We start from the raw sequence: 19,755 nt of genomic DNA, 5'->3' as shown, positions 1-19,755 counted from the left end.
ATTGTACTTAACACTCTTGGATTCTTAACAATTCAGTTAACTGCCAACATACAATTTCTTCATCTATAAAGAAAGATAGTACCTCTTTCATATGGTTGTATTCAGTCTGAATAAGTTAATTGATTAGATACTGTAGTATACTTAGATTATTTCACATCCAATCTTGGGGATATAGGAAGAGCTAATATGCTTTGATTTTGCATTTAGATCTCCTTTACCATTCCCATTGTAAGTATAGCAAGCAGATTTATGAAAAACATTTATTAAATCCAAAAAGTTTGGCAGCCTTTAATATATACACTATAAAATACTCAGTTTAAGATTTATCCAAAATTACAGTGACTGTACAACATTCTATATTACAACATAAGCTTCTGAGTAGTTTAAACATTACTATGTACAATTCGCATGTCCTTGCAGTGAATTCTTCATATTTAAAACAAGATTCTGTAGTAGTCATCTCTGTAACTATATAGGAATAGCATCGACACTCTGCAGAAGAAAAAGTCTTTAATTAGAAGCAGTCACAGAGAAAAACAATGATTGAAGAAATGAAATAGATTCTAATTGGGAAAATAAAATTTATCTGTAAGTGTCCTGTTCCAACCAAAAAATATGTAAAGGTATCTAGAATTAGCTACATTTTCTTGGCAAGTAAAATGTCACCATTTGTTTTAACATTTTTCATTCCTGCCCTAAAAGTGGTGGGGTAAGAAGTTAATATTTCTCTATTGGGATTTTAAAGCAAAGGGTCAATTAGTCTCAATTTTCTAAAAATGAAGCAGCAGAGCTCATAGCTATTTCCTCTTAATTTAAACATTAGAATTCTATATATGAGTCATCTGGGAGAATAAATTTATTGTGTGGACAGTTGATCTGCTGCTTTATGTTTTCTCATTAATAAAGTCGCAGCTGAAGATGAGACCCTAGGCAGGCTTCACTGGCTGCCAGCTGCCGAACTCATTAGTAGACTTTATTCCCTAGCATCCTGACAGGAGAAAGAGGTGCAGCCATCAAAGGATCTGAAGCTTCAGGGAAGATAAAACTATCATGGGAGGGTTTTAATAGCTTACCTTCTTGAATTCTGACATGTGTGAAACATGTTGCTAACCAGATAACTTACTTTTTTTCAATTTTGATGTTGTAAATTTCATCACAGACTAATTTGAGGTATCTCTGCTTTGGCAGGCGTGATAGTAGCTGCTTCACAGTTGTATTAAAGGCCTGTTCATCACCATCCCACTAGGGGAAAACAAAGATAAGACTTTTTAAACAGCAGATTACACTTAAGATTTTTCTTTTTTGGGGGGGGAGGTGAGCAGGGTAGATAAACATGAGATTGACTAGTACTCTTCCAAGGACTTAAAGTACCTACAGAAAAACCACATAGAGGAAGGTATTAAATTCGATAAGAGAGTTGCTCTACCTCCTATTAGATGATTACTTTTAGAATTAAAATGTTACATACCACTTTATTACAGACCTTTTGATGCCATCTAGTTCATTCCTAGTTTGGCAATGTATACCACCTATCACTGTACTACCCTGATGATCTTGGGCAAATTATTTCTGCTCGTCTTTGCCTATGTGACAGATGCCACTTTCATAATAAATTTGTGACAAATGAATGATCTAGTTAGCAAAATAGAATTAATAATATGGCATTAGAAGCAAGCACATGAATCCATTTCCAGGTTAAACACAAATTAATATTTCTGGTATCAAATATTTTTGGGCAGGTAAAAAGTCATAAAGTTGTCATCTTTTTATTAATACATTAGCTATAGCTTATGGGCTGTATGTTATTAAGGGGCTCTATTGACTATTCAGGTATATTTTTAAAAGAAAAAATATATGTGTAAGATTCCAAAATTAAAATGGGGAAGATACATCTGATTGATCATAACTGAAACACCTGGAGGAAATGCGATTGGGTGGGTGAAGGGGGTAGAGAGATACCACAACTTATTCATCCATTCCTCAAGGCCACTGCTGGGAAGGATGCCAAGGCCCACTGTTCCCAGAAATCCCATATTATCTTTGTGGATGTTCTAAAACAATTGACATTCTTATTACTCTTCAATTGGTAGTGGCTGTTAGCTCTCTTTTCCTTCCTATAAGGAGAAGATAAATGTCTGAAATGATTCCATTGATAATTAGGAACAAATTTTTTATATAAAAGGAAGTTATATCAGTAATCTTTACAAATTCTCAAGTTCAGAAAATATCACTAAGGAAAACTTTGGTTCCTTAATGGCAAAAATTACTCAAACTTCTGGAATTTAAAGTTTGACTCTAGGCCAATACTTAGGTATGGCAGAATCTACCTTGCTTACCTCCAGTGCTAAAAACTGCAAAATAGTTTCTTTTGGCAGATCTACCTGTGAGAAGGGATACGGACAATGCAAATTAGCATAAGGGGATTTGATGGCAAAATTTTAAGTCAACTTAACTCTGCTTATTTGTATTATACACTGTCACCAAAGACTGAATTTGAAAATCACTGTTGAAGTCTGTTTGAAAATGAAGTAAATATCAACTGTATGAGGATGAGACTTCACCTCTGGGACCCCAAAGTAATATGTCATAATTCACCATCCCACCCACAAAAGGACTGATTCTAATACATGTAGATGTGTAGATTTAAAATTTAAAAGCCCACCTGGGCTTTTTTATGAAGTTCTGAAATTCTGAAAATTTCAGAAACAAAATGGGAGATTTTCTGAGGATGTCAAAATTTTTTTCCATCTTTGGGGTTGGGTTGGGGAAGGGAGAGGAAAAAACTCTTTTTCTTTTATTTTCCCCCCCATGTCTTCACATTTTCTCTGTAGTTTCATACTCTTAATTTTGTATAAGGTTGCTCTTAGTGAAAATCACATAGGAATACAAAATATTTATATTGAACTGAAAGCTAAGTTCTGACAATTTTGCTCCTAACATCAATATCAAAGGAAAAGACTTACAGCTAAAATTTCAATTTCACTGCTCTTGTGGTGGAGGTTGGCAAGGGCAGTCTGGAGTCTTGTTTGCACCTACAAGAAGAAAATACTGAATTCAGAATATGTGATGCAAGACATCTATCTTCCAGTTTGTCCGCAAACCAAACATTAGGGTAGGGGTTCTTAATGTGAGGTCTATGTACTTTTTTTTTTTAATATTTATTTTTCACTTTTTCTCTCAATTACATGTAAACAAATTTTAACATGAGGTTTAAAAAAAATTAGTTCTAGATTGATTCTCTTTCTCCCTGCCTGAGGAAGGCAAGCAATTTGATATAGATTTTCCCATAGTAGTCATGTAAAACATTTTTATATTATCTACATTGCAAAAGAAAATTTAGATCAAAACCTCCACCAGAATAAAAGTTTTTTAAAATATGCATTTAGACGGCATCAGTTCTTTCTCTGGAGATGGCTAATGGTTACCATAAATCCCTTGAAATTGTTTTGTATTGTTGAGGATAATTCATTTACAGTTGGGCATATAATTGGACAAAATGGCTCCTAATATTTGTTTTAATTTCATCTTCATTGAAGGTGAATTCATTCTTTTGATATTAATGCTGGTAATTTTTTTTTTTAGTCAATTCAGTGTTTTCTTGATTTTTTCTTAAAATCATCTCTTAGTTTTATTAATTCATTGGTTTTTGTCTTTCAACTTGTGAACTCTTCATTTTCAGAATTTCTAATTTGGTGCTTAATTGGGGATTTTTTAATCTGTTCTTTTTCTAGTTTTTTTTAGTTAATTTCCAATTATGAAGTATACTCAGTTTGCTGGACAGGTTATTCCTGGTTGTATTCCTACCTTCTTTGCCTTCTGGAATATAATTATTTAAAACCCTCTGATCTATAATGGAGAAACTGCTAAATCTTTTGTGATCCTGATGGTAGCTTCATGATATTTGAATTGTTTGTTTCTGGCTGCTTGCAATACTTTCTCTTTGACCTAGAAGCTTTGGATTATGGCTGTAATGTTCTGGGAGTTTTCATTTTGGAATCTCTTTTAAGAGGTAATCAGTAGATTGTTTTTCAATTTCTATTTTACCCTCTGATTCTAAGATACCATGGCAGTTTTCTTATTTCCTGAAATATGATGTCTCCTGAATATGATGGAGAGTGAAGTCAGAACACTGTACCCAGTGATATCATTATCATATGATGATCAACTGTGAAGGACTTAACTATTCTTAGCAATACAATAATACAAAACAGTTTCAAAGGACTCATGATGAAAAATGCTATCCATATTCAGAAAAAGAATTAATGGAGTGTGAATGTAAATTGAAACATATGATTTTTCACTTATTGTTATTGTGTACAATATTCTCCTGGTTCTGCTCCCTTTACTTAGCATGTAGTGCTTTAGAGCATTTTTTTTTCATGACTATACATGACTTTAATTTCTTCATCTGAAATTGTCTATTTATATCCTTTGATCATTTATCAATTGGGGAATGATTTGTATTCTTTTAATTTGACACTATATATTTTAGAAATGAGGTTTTTATTAGAAATACTGGCTAAAAAATTATTTTTGAGCTTTTTGCTTCCCTTCTAATCTTGGTTGCATTAGTTTTGTTTATGCAAACCTTTTTTAACTTAATGCATTCAAATTTATCCAATTTGCATTCTCTATTTCTTTTTTGGTCACAAATTCATACCTTCTCCAAAGACCTGACGGATAAACTATCCTTTGCTTTCCTAATCTGCTTGCAGCATCACTCTTTATGTCTATATTATGAACCCATTTTAACTTTATCTTGATATAGGGTGTGAATGATCTACGTCTAGTTTGTGCCATACTATTTTCCAGTTTTTCCTGCAATTTTCCTGCAATTTTTTGTCAAATAGTGAGTTCTTATCCCAGAAACTGGAGTCTTTGGATTTATCAAACAGTAATTACTATAGTCACTTTCACTTTCAATTTATTTAAATTTATATAAGTATAGTTACTACTTATCCCTAACCTATTTCATGAATCCGCTACTCTTACTTTTTCGTTAATACCAAATGGTTTTGATGCCTGCTACTTTATGATGTAATTTTAGGTCTAGTATGGCTAGGCCACTGTTGTTAGCATTTTTTTTCCATCCCCTTGATATTTTTAATCTTTTGTTCTTCCAGATAATTTTCTTCTTATTTTTTTCTAGCTCTATGAAATAGTTTTTTTTTAACAGTTTGATTGACATGGCATTGAATAAGTAGATTAATTTATATAGAATTGTCATTTGTCTTATATTAGTCTGGTCTATCCATGAGCAATTGAGATTTTTCCAATTGTTTAGAGCTGACTTTATTTCTATGAAATGTTTTGTAATTGTATTCATATAGTTTCTGGGTTTGTCTTTGCAGGTAGACTCCCATTTTGTCCAATTATATGCCCAACTGTAAATGAATTATCCTCAGCAATACAAAACAATTTCAAGGGATTTATGGTAACCATTAGCCATCTCCAGAGAAAGAACTGATGCCGTCTAAATGCATATTTTAAAAAACTTTTATTCTGGTGGAGGTTTTGATCTAAATTTTCTTCTGCAATGTAGATAATATAAAAATGTTTTACATGACTACTATGGGAAAATCTATATCAAACTGCTTATATCATCTATAGCTATTTTAAATGCAATTTCTCTTTCTATCTCTTGCTGCTGGGTTTTATTGATAATATATAGAAATGTCTTTGATTTGATTTAATATAAATTTATTTAAATCCTGCAACTTTGCTAAAGTTCTTAATTGATTTGAGTAGTTTTTTAGTTGATTCTCTTAAGTATGCATTTCATATCATCTGCAAAGAATGATAGTTTTTTTCTTCACTGCCTACTCCAATTTCTTTTTAAATTCTAATTTTTTTGAGATTCTGATTTTATTTTGTTAAAATACTTTTTATTTTTCAAAATGCTTGCAAAGATAGTTTTCAACATTCATCCTTGCAAAACCTTGTGTTCTAAATTTTTCTCTCCTTTAATTAGTCTATTAACCTGTAATATAAATTAAACATGTGCATATTTCCATATTTATCCAAACATATTTCCATATTTATCATGGTGCACTTGAAAAATCAGACCAAAATGGAAAAAAAAAAAACAGGAAAAAAAACAAGCAAACAAGAATAACAAAAAAAGGTGAAAATACTATGTTTACTCCACATTCCCCAAAGTCTTTTCTCTGGATACAGATGGCTCTCTCCATCACTCAATTCTAATTTTTAAGAAATTACTTTCTTCAACGAGCTTTTGTACTTCTTTTTTTCATTTGGCCAATTTTGTTTTTTAAAGTGTTATTTTATTTAATATTTTTCTGTGCCTATTTTAAGCTGTTGACTCTCTTTTCAAAAATTTCTTTCATCACTCTCATTTTTTCATAATTTTTCTTATTTGATTTTTTAAATTCTTTTTGGTCACTTCCAGAAATTTTTTTTTTTTTTTGATCTAGTGATCAATGCATTTTTTTTTGAGGCTTTGCTTTAGCTGCTTTGACATGACTGTTTTCTGGGTTTGTGTCCTGATTTTCCTTATCACTACAGTAATGTTATGGATAGGCTCTTTTTTTGTTTGCTCATTTTTTCAGTCTATTTTTTGATTTATAACTTTATGTTAAAGTTGTGCTCTCCTCTCAGGGTGGAGGGGGCAGTGTCCCAAGCTTCAGGCCTTTCTTGCTGTTTCAGAGCCATTTTGTAGTTTCAGTCGTATAGTTTGTAGATTTTTGGTGCTTCCAAGGTGGTTTGATCTCAGGAGAGGTGTGGTCACTACCTCTTCACTTGTGGTCTCTACCTAGGAAAGGATGTTATTCCCCTACAGCTAACTGTGCTAGCATACCTCTTGGCCGTGGGATCGTGATCGGATCCCCCATTCTCCTGCAGCCACAATTCCTAATATTCTCCTCTGTCTTAGAATTGATCAAGACCACAAAGCCTCTTGGTCACTTATTAGCAACCACCTCTTCTTGCGACTTAGTTCTTAAATCCAACCAGAAACAATGGTGATGGCAGCTCATGCCACCTGGATCAGAGAACAACTGAGAAGATAGAACATGAATCCTGAGTTCCAATAAGATAGTGCTTTCAAATGATATTAGTAACTCAGCTAATAATGTAATAATAGGAAGAAAGCAACAGCAGTCAGCAAGGGAGTATTAGAGATGAATGTAGCAAAAAACACTTAATAAACTGTTTGGTACTTAAAACTCTTAAGTCTACAATTAGAAATGCTTACAGAAATTGCCATATCTGAAATCTTTTCAGTTCACATTAGAGACAGAATACAATAGTGGAAAACCATTGCTTATGTCCATGCTTATTTCTGCTTCTGGCATGTCTTTGATGATCTGAAATGTTCTCTCCACCTATTCAGATCTTCCAAGATCCATTTTAAAGTCCACTTTTCATTGAGCCAGGCTAAAATGTGTTTAGATTTTTTAAACAGAAGCCAAGAATGCTCTCTCTTCTTGTTTATTCACTGTGGATGGGTCACTAACATAGTGTTTTAAAAATTCATAAACTTCTTTCTCTATAATCCTTTCTTGTAAGTATTACAAATATTATTCCCATTTACAGATGAGGATGCTGAAGAACAGAGAGATTATGTGATTTACCTTTGATTACCCAGGTTAAGTTTTTCTTAGTTTGGTAAATTTCAGAAATATCCTAAGTTTTGGAGGTAGGAAGAAAAAGTATTATGCTTTTAACAACGTTTCTACATTTATTTTCTTTTATTACTTACATTTTCCCAAAGATTAAAAACTAAAAAGCTATAAAAGCCTCAGTGCATACCTGAGTTTCATACCGCCGCCTGGTACTGGCTGATAGCTTCTCTGGGGCTATAACACTCACATTAGGAACAACTGTTGCTCCATGTATTTCAAATAAACCTAAAAAAAGAGAATTTCAAAACAGCTTCATTCACTTTCACAAAATGCACCATAATAAAAGCAAGAAGGTTAAGTACAAATAAATACAATGTTGAGCAAAGACCATATTTGTTTATAGTTACAAACTTACATGGCAATATTGACATTCTAAACTTCTAAAACCTGATAATCTCTCAGCTTTCAGCTAGGCAGATTATTTTTACTGATTCTGGCACAGAATCTGGCTGAAAAAAATTTAATCTAATTGGTATATATTTCTGTAGAAAAGCCTAGAAACCCAAATAACTTTCTTTTGACCCAAAAGGGGAAAACTAATGGTATTTATTCCAAATATTCTCTTTTGAATATACTACCTTCAAGAAATTATACATTTTTATTTATCAAGGAGGTGGGGAGGATCATCAGAGAACTGTCTCCATGTGCTCTTTGTGGGTTAAATTGAGGCATAATTTAAAACTCTGCCTAAAGTAAGGACGTTGGCAGAGCAGTTAGGATTAGCACACAGTATATGGCATGATTACTCTTTCTAAGCTAAATGTTTCAAAGGAGAGTAAAACTAGACAAGTAAACTCCATTGTACAAAACAATCTTTGGGAGAAGTTAATACTATTATAATTTTTATTTTGTATTACTAGGGAGTTAGCCAAAATCATAGTATAAGTACTGCAAAGCAAAAATACAGTATCAAGTCAGACATTACAATTATTTTGTTCAGTTTGTAATTAGTAGTTATACCTGAAGCATTAGAAAACGACCCCTTCAGATTTTGCCCTGCAAGATTATCAGAAGCTTCTCTAAAAAGCAAACAACAATAATTAGAAAAGTAGGCAAGAAGGCAAAAGCAATCTATATCAATGTAAGTTACAGTCAATTGTTCTACTGAAATGCTTCCCCTTGATCATTAAGGTATAAAAATTGCATCAATTTTTGCTCAAGAGTGAATAAAAAAATGACACAGGATGTCACATCAACTTGTTTAACTGGATTTGAAAAGCCTTACTTGGCATCCTTGGCTTTTGTCTGTTATAAAGTTACTTTGGTAACATTACACATAAATACATAAAATAAAAATTTAGTACTCAATATAAGGCAGAAACTTAAGGAAAAAACCAGATTAAAAAAAGGAAGGAATAAATAGGAGAAGATACTATGGTAGAAATAGGCAGAATGGGGTGAAAAAAATTTATTAAAGTCCCATGTATATTAAAATTTCAGAGGTCTTCCCATTTGGATTTAATAAAATAGTTCACAAACATATCAGATTGCAGAAAAATATTGATAGGCTCTTAGTCTTAAGGATACCTTAAGAATGACAAAGTAGACTTTGGGGTGTTGATATATATGACTAAAGATCAAGAGGAAGTAATGTCCCAAAATAATGGAAACTGTCATCAAATTACTTTTAGAACCTTCCAAAGGGAAAAGAATACATCTATTAAAAGCTATTTTGATTAAGCACTACTTCAAAAAAAATGCACACCACTGGTATCTTGAATGTTATATATTTGCATTTGCATTTATTGGCTTCTTTTTGTTATATTACCTGATATTCTTTTCATCACAGACTTTGGTCCTCAGTTTCTGGGCCATGTGATCCACGAGGTCAGATTCCAGCACTCGTTTCTCTGTCTGCCTTTCCTTCTCAAAGGATTTGACCTTATAAGAAGAAATGCAACAACTAGATAAATTGCAGATTTCTGAAGTCAAAAAGTAGAATCAATGAGTTGTAGAAATATTAACAGCCAACACCATAACGATTTTGTCTTACAGACAATAAAATGATATGCTTTACTCTATAACTAGGAATATCTTTAAAGCACTTAGCATAGTTCTAGTATGAAAGAGGTGCTTAATAAATGCTTATTCTTTTCCTTTCTTCCCTTTCATGTTCCACTAAGCAGTTCTGTCACTGAAGAAACTTAACAGAATTTTGTATTTTGTCCTATATATCATAAAAGTAGAAAAGATTAATATTGATAAACAATATGGCTTCTTTTAAATACAAAGATGTTATTGTTCCATCAAAGTATAACAAATGGTTTAGATGTGATGTAAGATAAGGGTGAATCAGATGATTTCGCAATGTAATTCCCTACTGAAAAAGCAAATTTTCAAGAAATATTAAGTCTATATGAAATTTAAATGTATCTACACTGTGATTCTATGTAGGCAGAGTGAAGCATCTGAAATCTGAATCTTGACAGTCTAGTGTTAAGTTTCTGTGATAAAAGGAAATGACCCACAGTATCCCAATGATCCAAATACAGTTCCAGGATTTGCTTTAAAAGCTCGTCAGAGTTTCCAGAAGACTCAAACCAGAGAAAGCAGGGGAAGTCATGTGGGTTAGTCTTTGCATTGGCTATCTCCCTTACCTGAACTGTTTTCTCTTTAACTCTGCCTCTTAAAATCTCTTATTTTCTTTCAAAATACTATTCAGGTACCATTTTGTACATGAAGCTTTTCCTGATCTCTGCCAGATACAAATTACTTCTGAATTCCCACTAATTTGCTCTGTATATACCTATTTACATATGTAGCTCCCTGAGAGAATTTAAGCTCTTTGAGGGCAAGAATTGTTTTAATTTTTGTCTTTAGCTCCCCAATGCCTAGAATGCCTAGCATATAGTAGATCCTTACTGGTTATTAATTGAACAAAAGCAATGTCATGTTTTATATTCCATAGACTTTTTATACTAGATCCAAATCTGATTTTGAATTAGTTTATTTTCGTAGGTTTTAAAAAGTCAGAAATAAAGTAATAGGCCATGAAGCACAACAGATGTTCAGGCATTTTTAAGTAAATCCAATTTTTCATAAATAGCCATCAAAAATGTTAGTGTAGCCAACTAGGTCAGTAGAACTTACTGGATTTTTTTTGGAAAAGAATGATAAAAGGAATGGCCAAAAAAGTGATCATTCAAGTAAAGGTATCTAAGAATTCAGAGCTAGATCAATACTTTTTTGATGAATTTTCTCTTTCAAAGAAACAGGTAAAGCAATGGATCCTAAACTATATCAAGTAAAATATCTGTCCTGTCAGAACATATATAGGTTAAGAAATCTGATCATGATTTTTCTTATGCAGCAAGAAATATATGTATAAATATGTATAGATATATAGGATTTAACATATATTTTAACATATTTAACATGTATTGGATTACCTGCCATGTAGGGGAGGAGGTTGGGGGAAGGAGGGAAAGGTTTGGAACACAAGGTTTTGCAAGGGTCATTGTTGAAAAATTACCCTTGCATATGTTTTGTAAATAAAAAGCTTAAAAAAAAAAAAAAAAACCTCATCATAACTCCACATAATTCCGTAGAATCTTTACCTTTACATGGTTTCCTTCCTTGTCAGAGACAAGAGCCACGTAAGTGATTTCATGATGTCTGCAATACTCTTGCAGTTCTTCTTGAGACTGAAACAGACAGTAAAAGGGAGTATAAAACACCTTAAGTCTTTAACCAATTAGGCAGGAATTATCAGATATGCTCATTTTTTTTATTCTGAAATGAATTGCTTCTTAAAATATAAACTATTCAAGGAGAGATTCAATGGATCAGGAAGATAACTCTTTTGCCTTCTTTACTTTCAAATTACAACTTTGTAAATATTACTAATAACTTCTTTTTTAAAGTTATATTAAATTTAAAGTTAGTATTAACACTGACCTACTTGTCTGGGAGCCCTTTGAACTACTTTACTCATATTTAAAATGTTTCATTGACCCTTTTTTCCTTTTTTTTCCCTGAATTTTTATCTCCAATTTTCCATCATCTCTTCCCTTCCCAAAATAAAAGCCCTGCCTGGTAACAAATAAGTATAGGCAGGCAAAACAAATTCATATATGAGTCATTTTTGAAAATATATACCTGATGTATGTATGGTGGTATGGTATCCACCTTTCAGCCAAGAAGTGGGAAAAATGCTTTTATATTAGTCTTCTGAAATTGGGACCAGATATAACACGGGTCAGTTCTTAAGAACTTGAAAGCTGATTTCCTTTATGTTACTACAGTCATTTTATAAAAACAGTTTTCCAGCTTTACTTTGCACTGGCTACAGTTTCTCTGAATCCATCCCTTTCATTCTATTATGTTCATATAATAATTTGTAGATTTATTCTCCAATTGATAGGCAATCACATTGTTTCTAGGTTTCTTAATAAAAGGTAGAGCTACAAACATTTTTGTACATAAGGATATTTTTCCCTGTCTTTAACCTCTTGGGAATGTGTACCAAGTAGTAGTATTGCTGAGTCTAAGAGTATCTCTGTTTTTAGACACTGTTTTTAGCCTTTAATTTTACTTATGCTTTAAGTGAATATAAATAGGAAATATCAAGAGATTAATGGTGAGGTTTCTAAAATCTCTCAATATTAATAGAAATTACTCAAATTACATTTTTTCCACATGCAGTAAAAAAGCACTTGAGAAAAGTAAAGACAAAAGAGGACAATAAAACAAAACAGTATCAGAAGCTAAAGAAGAATTTGTAAAAAAAACTAAAAACATTTTGTGCCTTCCTCCTGCCTCCTCAAAATAGGTTTAAACTAGCATCTTAAGCCATATACACAGTACAAGTTATCACTCACAATTATGGTTATAGAAAGAATTTTTAACTGAATGGGACTAGAAGAAATAATTTCAATGGAACTGAAAAGCATGAAAAATCTGACTGAGGAAAAACAAACCTCTGCATCATATGTTTGACAGCAATTTGATATCTAATATATAAACATAAATATAAAAGAACAAAAACCATTCCTCAACAGATAAGTGGTCAAAGAATATGAATACTTCTTAAAAGAACTTCCAACTATTAACAATTATGTTAGAAATATTGTTCCAATTCACTAATAAAAGAAATGCAAATCAAAATAACTTCAAATTTTTACTTCACCCCTAGGAAGCCGACAAAGATGAACAAAGATGAAATTGGAGTGGCTGTAAGAAACACCAATGCAATGGTAATGGAACTGTGAAATGGTCCAATTTTTCTGGAGAGTAATTTGAAAGTGTACTCAAAAAAGAAGCTAAATTTTCCATAGCCTGAATTCAAAGATACACTGTTAGTCATGTATCTCAAAGAGAGAAAGGTCTTATATATGCCAAAATATCCATAGCACTTTTTGTTATAGAAAAAGAAAAAAAAAAGTAAATGTAGTATATTCAAAGAAACAAGAACAACAACAAAAAAAACTATATAAGGATTATAACAATGTAAATGCAAAAACAATAAAATGAAACTAAATGCTATGGAATTATGATGGGGCAGCTCAATAGCACCATGACACAAAAGAGTGGAAGATTGGAGACAGGAAGACTCATCTTTCTGAGTTTAAATATAGCTTCAGATACTCATTAGCTGTGTGATCCTGAGCATGTCATTAACTCTGCTTGCCTCAGTTTCCTCTTCTAAAAATGAGGTATAAAAGGAATGGCAAACCACTCCCATTCTTTTCCAAAAAAAAACCCCAAATGATGTCACAAAGAATCAGACATGAATTTTAAAAATGACCAAACAACAAATTATGACAATGTAGACTCTAGAGACTAATTAGAAAATTTTTATTTTTCTCTTTTTTTTTTTTTTTTGAAGAGACTGGGCAAAAAGGGTATTAAATATGGCATATGGTATTATACACAGTTAATGTATTGACTGGTGTTGCTGAACTTTTTATTTTTAAATCTTTGTTATAAAAAGGCATGTTGAGTGGGAGGGAAGGATAGAAGAATGTTCAGAAATGAATGTGATGTAGAAACAAAAGGTATCCATAAAAACAAAAATAAACTGGGATTAGCAGCCACTTTGGCAATCCGTAAGTAGTACTGAAGAGGGCTAATCAATTATCTGGTCTCCCTTTTAGAAGGTAAAAGTAGAGTTGTCAATATTTATATAAAATAAGAAACCAAAGGTCAAAAGCCTCAAGTTTTTTAAAGATAAATTTTTTAGGAAATAGACATAATTAAAGAGAAACACCATCTGACAGCTCCATAAGGGAACAATAAGATTTATCATTAAAGAAATTATTTTTCTGAACCTTCAATATGAAATGTCCTTTCCAATTTACCTGGGACCAATCGTACATGATTTCTGCTGCAATTCCTGCTGTCCAGAGTTTCTGGATGATATTGATGGCCCGTGACATGGACATCTGACCAACACTTACAACCAGTAAATCACATGAGCTTATTGTAACCTAGATTAGAAGAAATAGGTTTTTAAGCTGGGAGGAATTTGGGCTCCTAGGCTGTATATATGGGAGCTAAACTATAGGGCAGTAGGTCACATTGATTGAATGTTAATTCCTTAACTTGTGATCACATTTGAAACCACACAAACAAATGCAAGACAATTTGCAGAATTCTTTCACAATGACACACTCAAATTTTAATCTGTTTGAGTTGGTTGGAAAGTGAATGCTACTCTAATGTCAAAGGGGTATTCTTTCCCTTTGGGAAGTCTATTTTCTTGTGATTCAAGCAAAAGAAAATTTAAAGCTTTGTAGTTCACATTTGCATTTGTGCACCAGTGCTACTAAATTAGAAGAGGATATGCTATGAGAATGTCAACGATAGCTATTGTGAGGTCAGGTATTAAAGTCATAACCTAAGTCTATAGGCTATTATTGCTTTATTTATGGCTCCTGAATTTCTGCAAAACAGGAAAATTTTGCTTTTTGAAATGAAGCCAACCCTTTAAGAAGGTAAAGGCAAAAGCCCAAACTTACTGGTTCTTCCATGTTGATAACAGCTGCAGATATTTTATCTATAGCTATGCTGACTCCAATAGCTGAAGGAACTGGTCCCAGGGCTTGAGGTCCTCTAAACTGAGGTATCTAGGAAAACAGTACACCTATTGATGAGATACAATCGACTATTTAACAGATACTGAACTGAGTATCTACTCCTTGTAACGTACCACACACAGAACATCAGAAATCTGAGAAAAAGTAATGTTTAAAGGATAAAAACTTACCAAATGGTCATATCTGCCACCAGCTGCAAGGATTTCAGGCACTATTTTTTGCCTTCGTTTGATGAATGCTACAAACTGGAAGATTACCCCATTATGTTGCTGAACTTTATAAACAAGGCCCAAATTGACTGAGACCTGCAAAGCAATAAATCACAAATATATCAGGCAGAAGGCCCCAGAATGTAGAGTCCCATGCTCAATGTTAGGTACCTGTGACAGGCAGCAGCTTTTGGCTTTATGCCTGTTTGGCCCAATTATGCTAAATCACCATAAAAACTAAGTCAGAACAATAATGCTGAAGTCTCCCGACTGGCCTCATTCAGTGTTGGAATTAATAATTGACCGTGATGTAGTACTTTAAAGTTTGCAAAGCACTTTTATATACATCATCCTATTGGAGTCTCACAACAACTTTAGGAGACAACTATTTTAATTAGAGAAATTAAGTGGCTAGCTCAAGGGGGGCTAGCTAACTGTCTAAGGAAAAATTTGAACCCAGATTCTGAATTTTTATTTCTCCAATGCTTCATCTTTAATGCCCCCCAGCTCCCTTATATAACATCTTACTTTAAACCAAAGGTAATGCTGAAGATCAGAAAACAAAAATATGGTTAGAAGAAGTCTAGGGAAAGCAATGACTTGCCAGAAGTAAATCAAACAAAGCAAATATTTTGGGGCTATTACTATTATAAATCAGACGGGTCAGTCTCCAAACCTTTATGCCAAGCTTCTTCAGAAGTCCAACAACCTCCTCCAGATCTTTCATGCCATGTTTCACCAGCTGGGCAACACCTGTTTTTTGTTTTATAATTGAATTTATTGTTGTAGTTAAGTCTTGTAAATCTCCCTTCTGCTCAATAAATTTGTAGAGTCGACAGAGCTGAAAAGCAAATAACTTCAACTGAGCTTTCAATCAACTGTATTGGAAAAGCCATTAAACACAGAATCTTGTATGCATAATTGAGACATTTAGGCTCTATTTTTACACCTTAGGTGGGACGGAACTTTGTGAAAAGTTACAGACACACTCTTAGACATAGTATCTATTCAGGATGTTCCTCTATTGAGAGTTACAAAGAACTAAAGAGAGTATCAAATCACAGATGCCTTTCTCATCTGGTCTATATAAGTTAATTCAAACCAACAAAAGAGCATTAAAACTTTTCCATAATGGAAATGTCTTTTCCTAACCCCTTTCCCAACTTCCCTCCATTCTGTTCTTCAAACTCAACTGCTTTAGGCCAATGACTAAGAAAGTTGAAAAATTCTGAGTAACTGTAAGACTGATCCTCTGTGTTAAAAGCTTCATATATGGACTGCAAATGTTTAATCATTCCCAGACACTGATTTTCCTGTTTCAGAACTGATCCCTTTGGCAAGAAAGAAGGAGGAACTGACGAAGCAAAAAAGACAATACAAAATATTTCACCTTCACATAAAGATTATTGATTTCTTCTTATCTGAATAACTGATCAAAAGATCATGATAAGAAAATGGAATTATAATTGGTTTAGTTCAATATTCTGCACAAATTATCTGTGTAATCATTCTGACATTTTAATAAAAAACTGACTTATATTTAAACTGGAAAATGCCATTTGTTAGAACAGAGAATAAAGCCTGATTTGAGACTTTAAAAAAGTAATCCTTATTATATAATGCTAATACTTTTATTGTGTAAAAAAAAGGTTTTTAGAAGTCCAAATCCAGTTCAAGATTTATTCAGGTATTTGTACTGAAAATAAAATTAATAAGAAAAATCTTTTACTGATTTAAACATTTTTAATTCAACACATTAAAAAAATCTCACAACTTTATTCACTATCTTAAATACAACACTGGCCTAGGATTCAGAAACCCTATTTTTAATCCTAAAACTGTTTAGCTGGGTAACCTTTACCAAATGATCTGAGTAAAATGAAGAGCTAAATAAGCCATTTCTAAGATCTCATCCAGCTCTAAGAGAATTATAGAGTTTCTGACACTATATTTTAACCTTGCATTTGAACAGGCTTTCTACTTATTTGTAAATGGACTGGTTTCTGCCCATAGATGAATGTGCACATTCAGAACTGGAATAGTTTTTGTGCTGAATTCCTACTGCTAATCTGTCTTTGCAATTGTCCAGGAGAATTTCTTTTAAGCTCTAATTTTTGTGCTTAAATATACTGTTTAAAATTTTGTTTTATGGAATAAAGCCATAGAATATATAGCATGTGGAAGTTATGGAATAGAGGGCTATATGTATTTTCCAAAACTTTTGAAAAGATTAGCCAAACAGCTTAACTGAATGTCAACAGGAATTGAGAAATTGAATGTGATGAAATGTCAACAGGAATTGAGAAGTTGAATGTGATGATACTTATACTGAATTTTTGTCTTGGGTTGTATCCAATAGGGTTTTGAAGCATCTTGTACTTAGATATTCACCACACAATCATCCAATTCTCATACCTGTGAGAACAAGGATTGGGAGGGTGCTAAGCCTCAGAAAGAGTCATTTTTCTGAAGTCAGAATAACAACAGGACTCTTCGCTTTGTCCTCTGCTGTTCAGTGAACTATAGGAGGATGCATCATTATATCACAGTTCAATTTATTGAAATGGTGAGACAATTATAGACAATGCCCTGTTTTAGTTCAAGAATTATTCCCTATCTTGTCAAATTTAAGTCAAAGATAGTCAAAATTAAGATTTTGGAGAAACAATGTGCTAGAAAAGCAAGAGCTCTTGTTTACTTCTGAAAAGGAATCGAAAAGAACTTAGGAAAATTCAAGTGAATTTTCTTAGTTCTGCCCATTATTCTAGTACCATATAGTTTATTTCAGGAGACTATGACTAGTGCTCTATCTTGACATAGCCAGGGGGGCTGTACCAAAGCATTTTCTAACAAAAAGGAGCTGTAAAAGAAAGTGACTAGTGACCAGGAAAGAACATGGTGATTACAGTACATTAAAAAGAACCATGGAGAGACATTCTTTGGATCACAGTGTTAGTTCCACCCCCTCCCTTAATACAGTGAGTTGCCATGGTACCCATTAACACTCATGGGGAAAAAAAATCTGTGTTTGAAAGGTAGTATAAAGTGCTCTTACCTTGCTAGAAAAAGAATATAGTGACATTTTATGGCATGATAGATTATAGAGTAAGCTTTAATAATGTGCTATATACTGTTAGAAGGTACTTACGCTGTTAGAAGACAAAGAAAGATTGCAAAATTTAGCTTCTACTTCTCTCCTAGTCAGTTTTTCAGTCTATGCAAAAGAAAATAATATTAGGATGAACACATTTCAGTTTCCTCTCAATAAAATAATTTCCAAGTTAATCTTTCCTTTTTTTATGGCCGCAAAATTGTTGCTAATCCTGAAAGAAATGGGCTGATTCCATGCGTAAAAATATTAATCTAAGTACATAATTTTATATACAATGTTTGCTAAAGTTATTTAAAATCTGAAAACCCTGAGGCACACAAATTAAAATAGATTAATATACTTATTAAAAAAATAGCTGTTCAAATTAGACTACTGATTAAGATCTCCAAAAAAGGATGGACATATTACAAAGGAAGCATGTAATTGTTAAATGAGGTTTACTTTCATTTATAATAAAAATGGAGGACTAAGAGGTGCTGAATGATGTACATTATAATTATACAATGATTACAAAAGCTGACTTTCATAAAGTGTTTTATATATGATCTCATCTGATCATCAACAGCCCTATAGGGTAGCTACTGTGCATGTTATTAGCCTCAATTTAAGAACGAGGAAGCTAAGGTTCAGACAGTCTAGGTGAATTGTCTAAGAGGATGAAGCCAAGAACACCATGGCAATGGATTTGGGCAATGGATATAATAGCAGCAATGGGAGGAAAGGACATAAGAGCAACATGGGGCCCCTTAGCCAGTACTGACTGCACTTGATCATTTATTCTGGCAGCTTCAGCTGTGGCTGGCTGTCCCTACTCACAAGTCACCAAAGTCATCTTTGCCTATTTCCTGTGAGCTTTGCCTATTTCCATAGAGCTGATCCCTTCATGCCTGTGCAGCAGCATTTCCTCTGTGGGGAAGTGAGGAGCTAGGTCAGCTCACAGACTGTTTTCAGTGCTCTTGCATTTCTAAAGACCAAAGAAGGTTAACACAGAGTAGCAGAAATCACAGTAAAGACTTTCTAATTTGACATAATTAATTTCAAAAAGGTCCAACAGGAAACAAGCCCAACAGAAAGACAGGCAGTTAGGTCAAAGTAAGTGTCACAAATCCAAAAATGACTTTTATTATCATTGATAGGAGAGAGAAAAATAATCAGAAATAGCTTGTATTATTTTTATTTCTTTCCCCACCTCTCTCTCTTTGTGCTAACAAGAAATCAAATCATTTATAGGTTCTTTGCTCGCAGAAACAAGATGGTAAAATTGTCTGCTGATGTTTAAATAACGTTATTCCAGTTTTTTACATTTAAAGACTTCTTTACCTCACCATTTTCAAATTAATAAAATTTTCCCTGTAAATCTTGTGACCAACTACTTTCTTTTAGTAGTTTAGTAGCATTTAGTAGCATTTCTGCTAAAATGCTCAGTGCCATCTGAGAACCATGGGGAGAGGTACTCAATAAATATGACATAAGCAGACTCTTCAAGAGAGATTTAATTCCAGATCTCATATTTGTCCTGATTTAATACACGGCATTTCTGGGCTATTTCTATAATTCAGATAATGAATTTCATGTTTTTATTCTGAATGTTCCATTGACCACATTAATTCCTTGAGCCAATATGATGTTTACCGACCATTCAAAGCAATATGTGGACCAGTTTTACTTACCAATCTGATAACAATCTAGGTGAGAATACTACAGTGACTACAGTATTTTTTCTGCTACTATAACCACTTAAGTTGATTAACAGA

The 19,755-nt window shown here is 32.9% G+C and overlaps 1 protein-coding gene and 1 long non-coding RNA gene across 5 annotated transcripts in view; one reads left to right on the top strand and one right to left on the bottom strand.

Moving 5' to 3' along the window:
* Nucleotides 1–246: 246 nt before the first annotated feature.
* The window catches only part of EIF2AK4 (eukaryotic translation initiation factor 2 alpha kinase 4), a 97,939-nt gene continuing 78,430 nt past the window's right edge, over nt 247–19,755 (bottom strand). For all 4 annotated transcript variants that reach the window (XM_051977055.1, XM_051977056.1, XM_051977057.1 and 1 more), the window contains 13 exons: nt 18,038–18,103; nt 15,566–15,730; nt 14,851–14,985; nt 14,603–14,710; nt 13,943–14,071; nt 11,201–11,287; nt 9,412–9,524; nt 8,604–8,662; nt 7,771–7,868; nt 2,964–3,032; nt 2,337–2,381; nt 1,124–1,242; nt 247–492 (listed from right to left, as the gene is read on the bottom strand). In XM_051977055.1, coding sequence (XP_051833015.1) covers nt 435–492; nt 1,124–1,242; nt 2,337–2,381; nt 2,964–3,032; nt 7,771–7,868; nt 8,604–8,662; nt 9,412–9,524; nt 11,201–11,287; nt 13,943–14,071; nt 14,603–14,710; nt 14,851–14,985; nt 15,566–15,730; nt 18,038–18,103 — 1,251 coding nt within the window. In that variant the 3' untranslated portion in view covers nt 247–434. The remainder of the gene's footprint in view (nt 493–1,123; nt 1,243–2,336; nt 2,382–2,963; nt 3,033–7,770; nt 7,869–8,603; nt 8,663–9,411; nt 9,525–11,200; nt 11,288–13,942; nt 14,072–14,602; nt 14,711–14,850; nt 14,986–15,565; nt 15,731–18,037; nt 18,104–19,755) is intronic.
* On the top strand, nt 11,294–16,614 carry LOC127549219 (uncharacterized). Its single transcript, XR_007950538.1, has 2 exons — nt 11,294–12,838; nt 16,212–16,614. It is a non-coding gene; the product is annotated as an uncharacterized LOC127549219 (long non-coding RNA).

The sequence above is a fragment of the Antechinus flavipes genome, chromosome 2, assembly GCF_016432865.1.
Source record: "Antechinus flavipes isolate AdamAnt ecotype Samford, QLD, Australia chromosome 2, AdamAnt_v2, whole genome shotgun sequence".
In the NCBI taxonomy this organism is placed as follows: domain Eukaryota; kingdom Metazoa; phylum Chordata; class Mammalia; order Dasyuromorphia; family Dasyuridae; genus Antechinus; species Antechinus flavipes.
The sequence above is the reverse complement of the archived record's forward strand: the minus strand, read 5'-3'. Positions and strand labels throughout refer to the sequence as shown.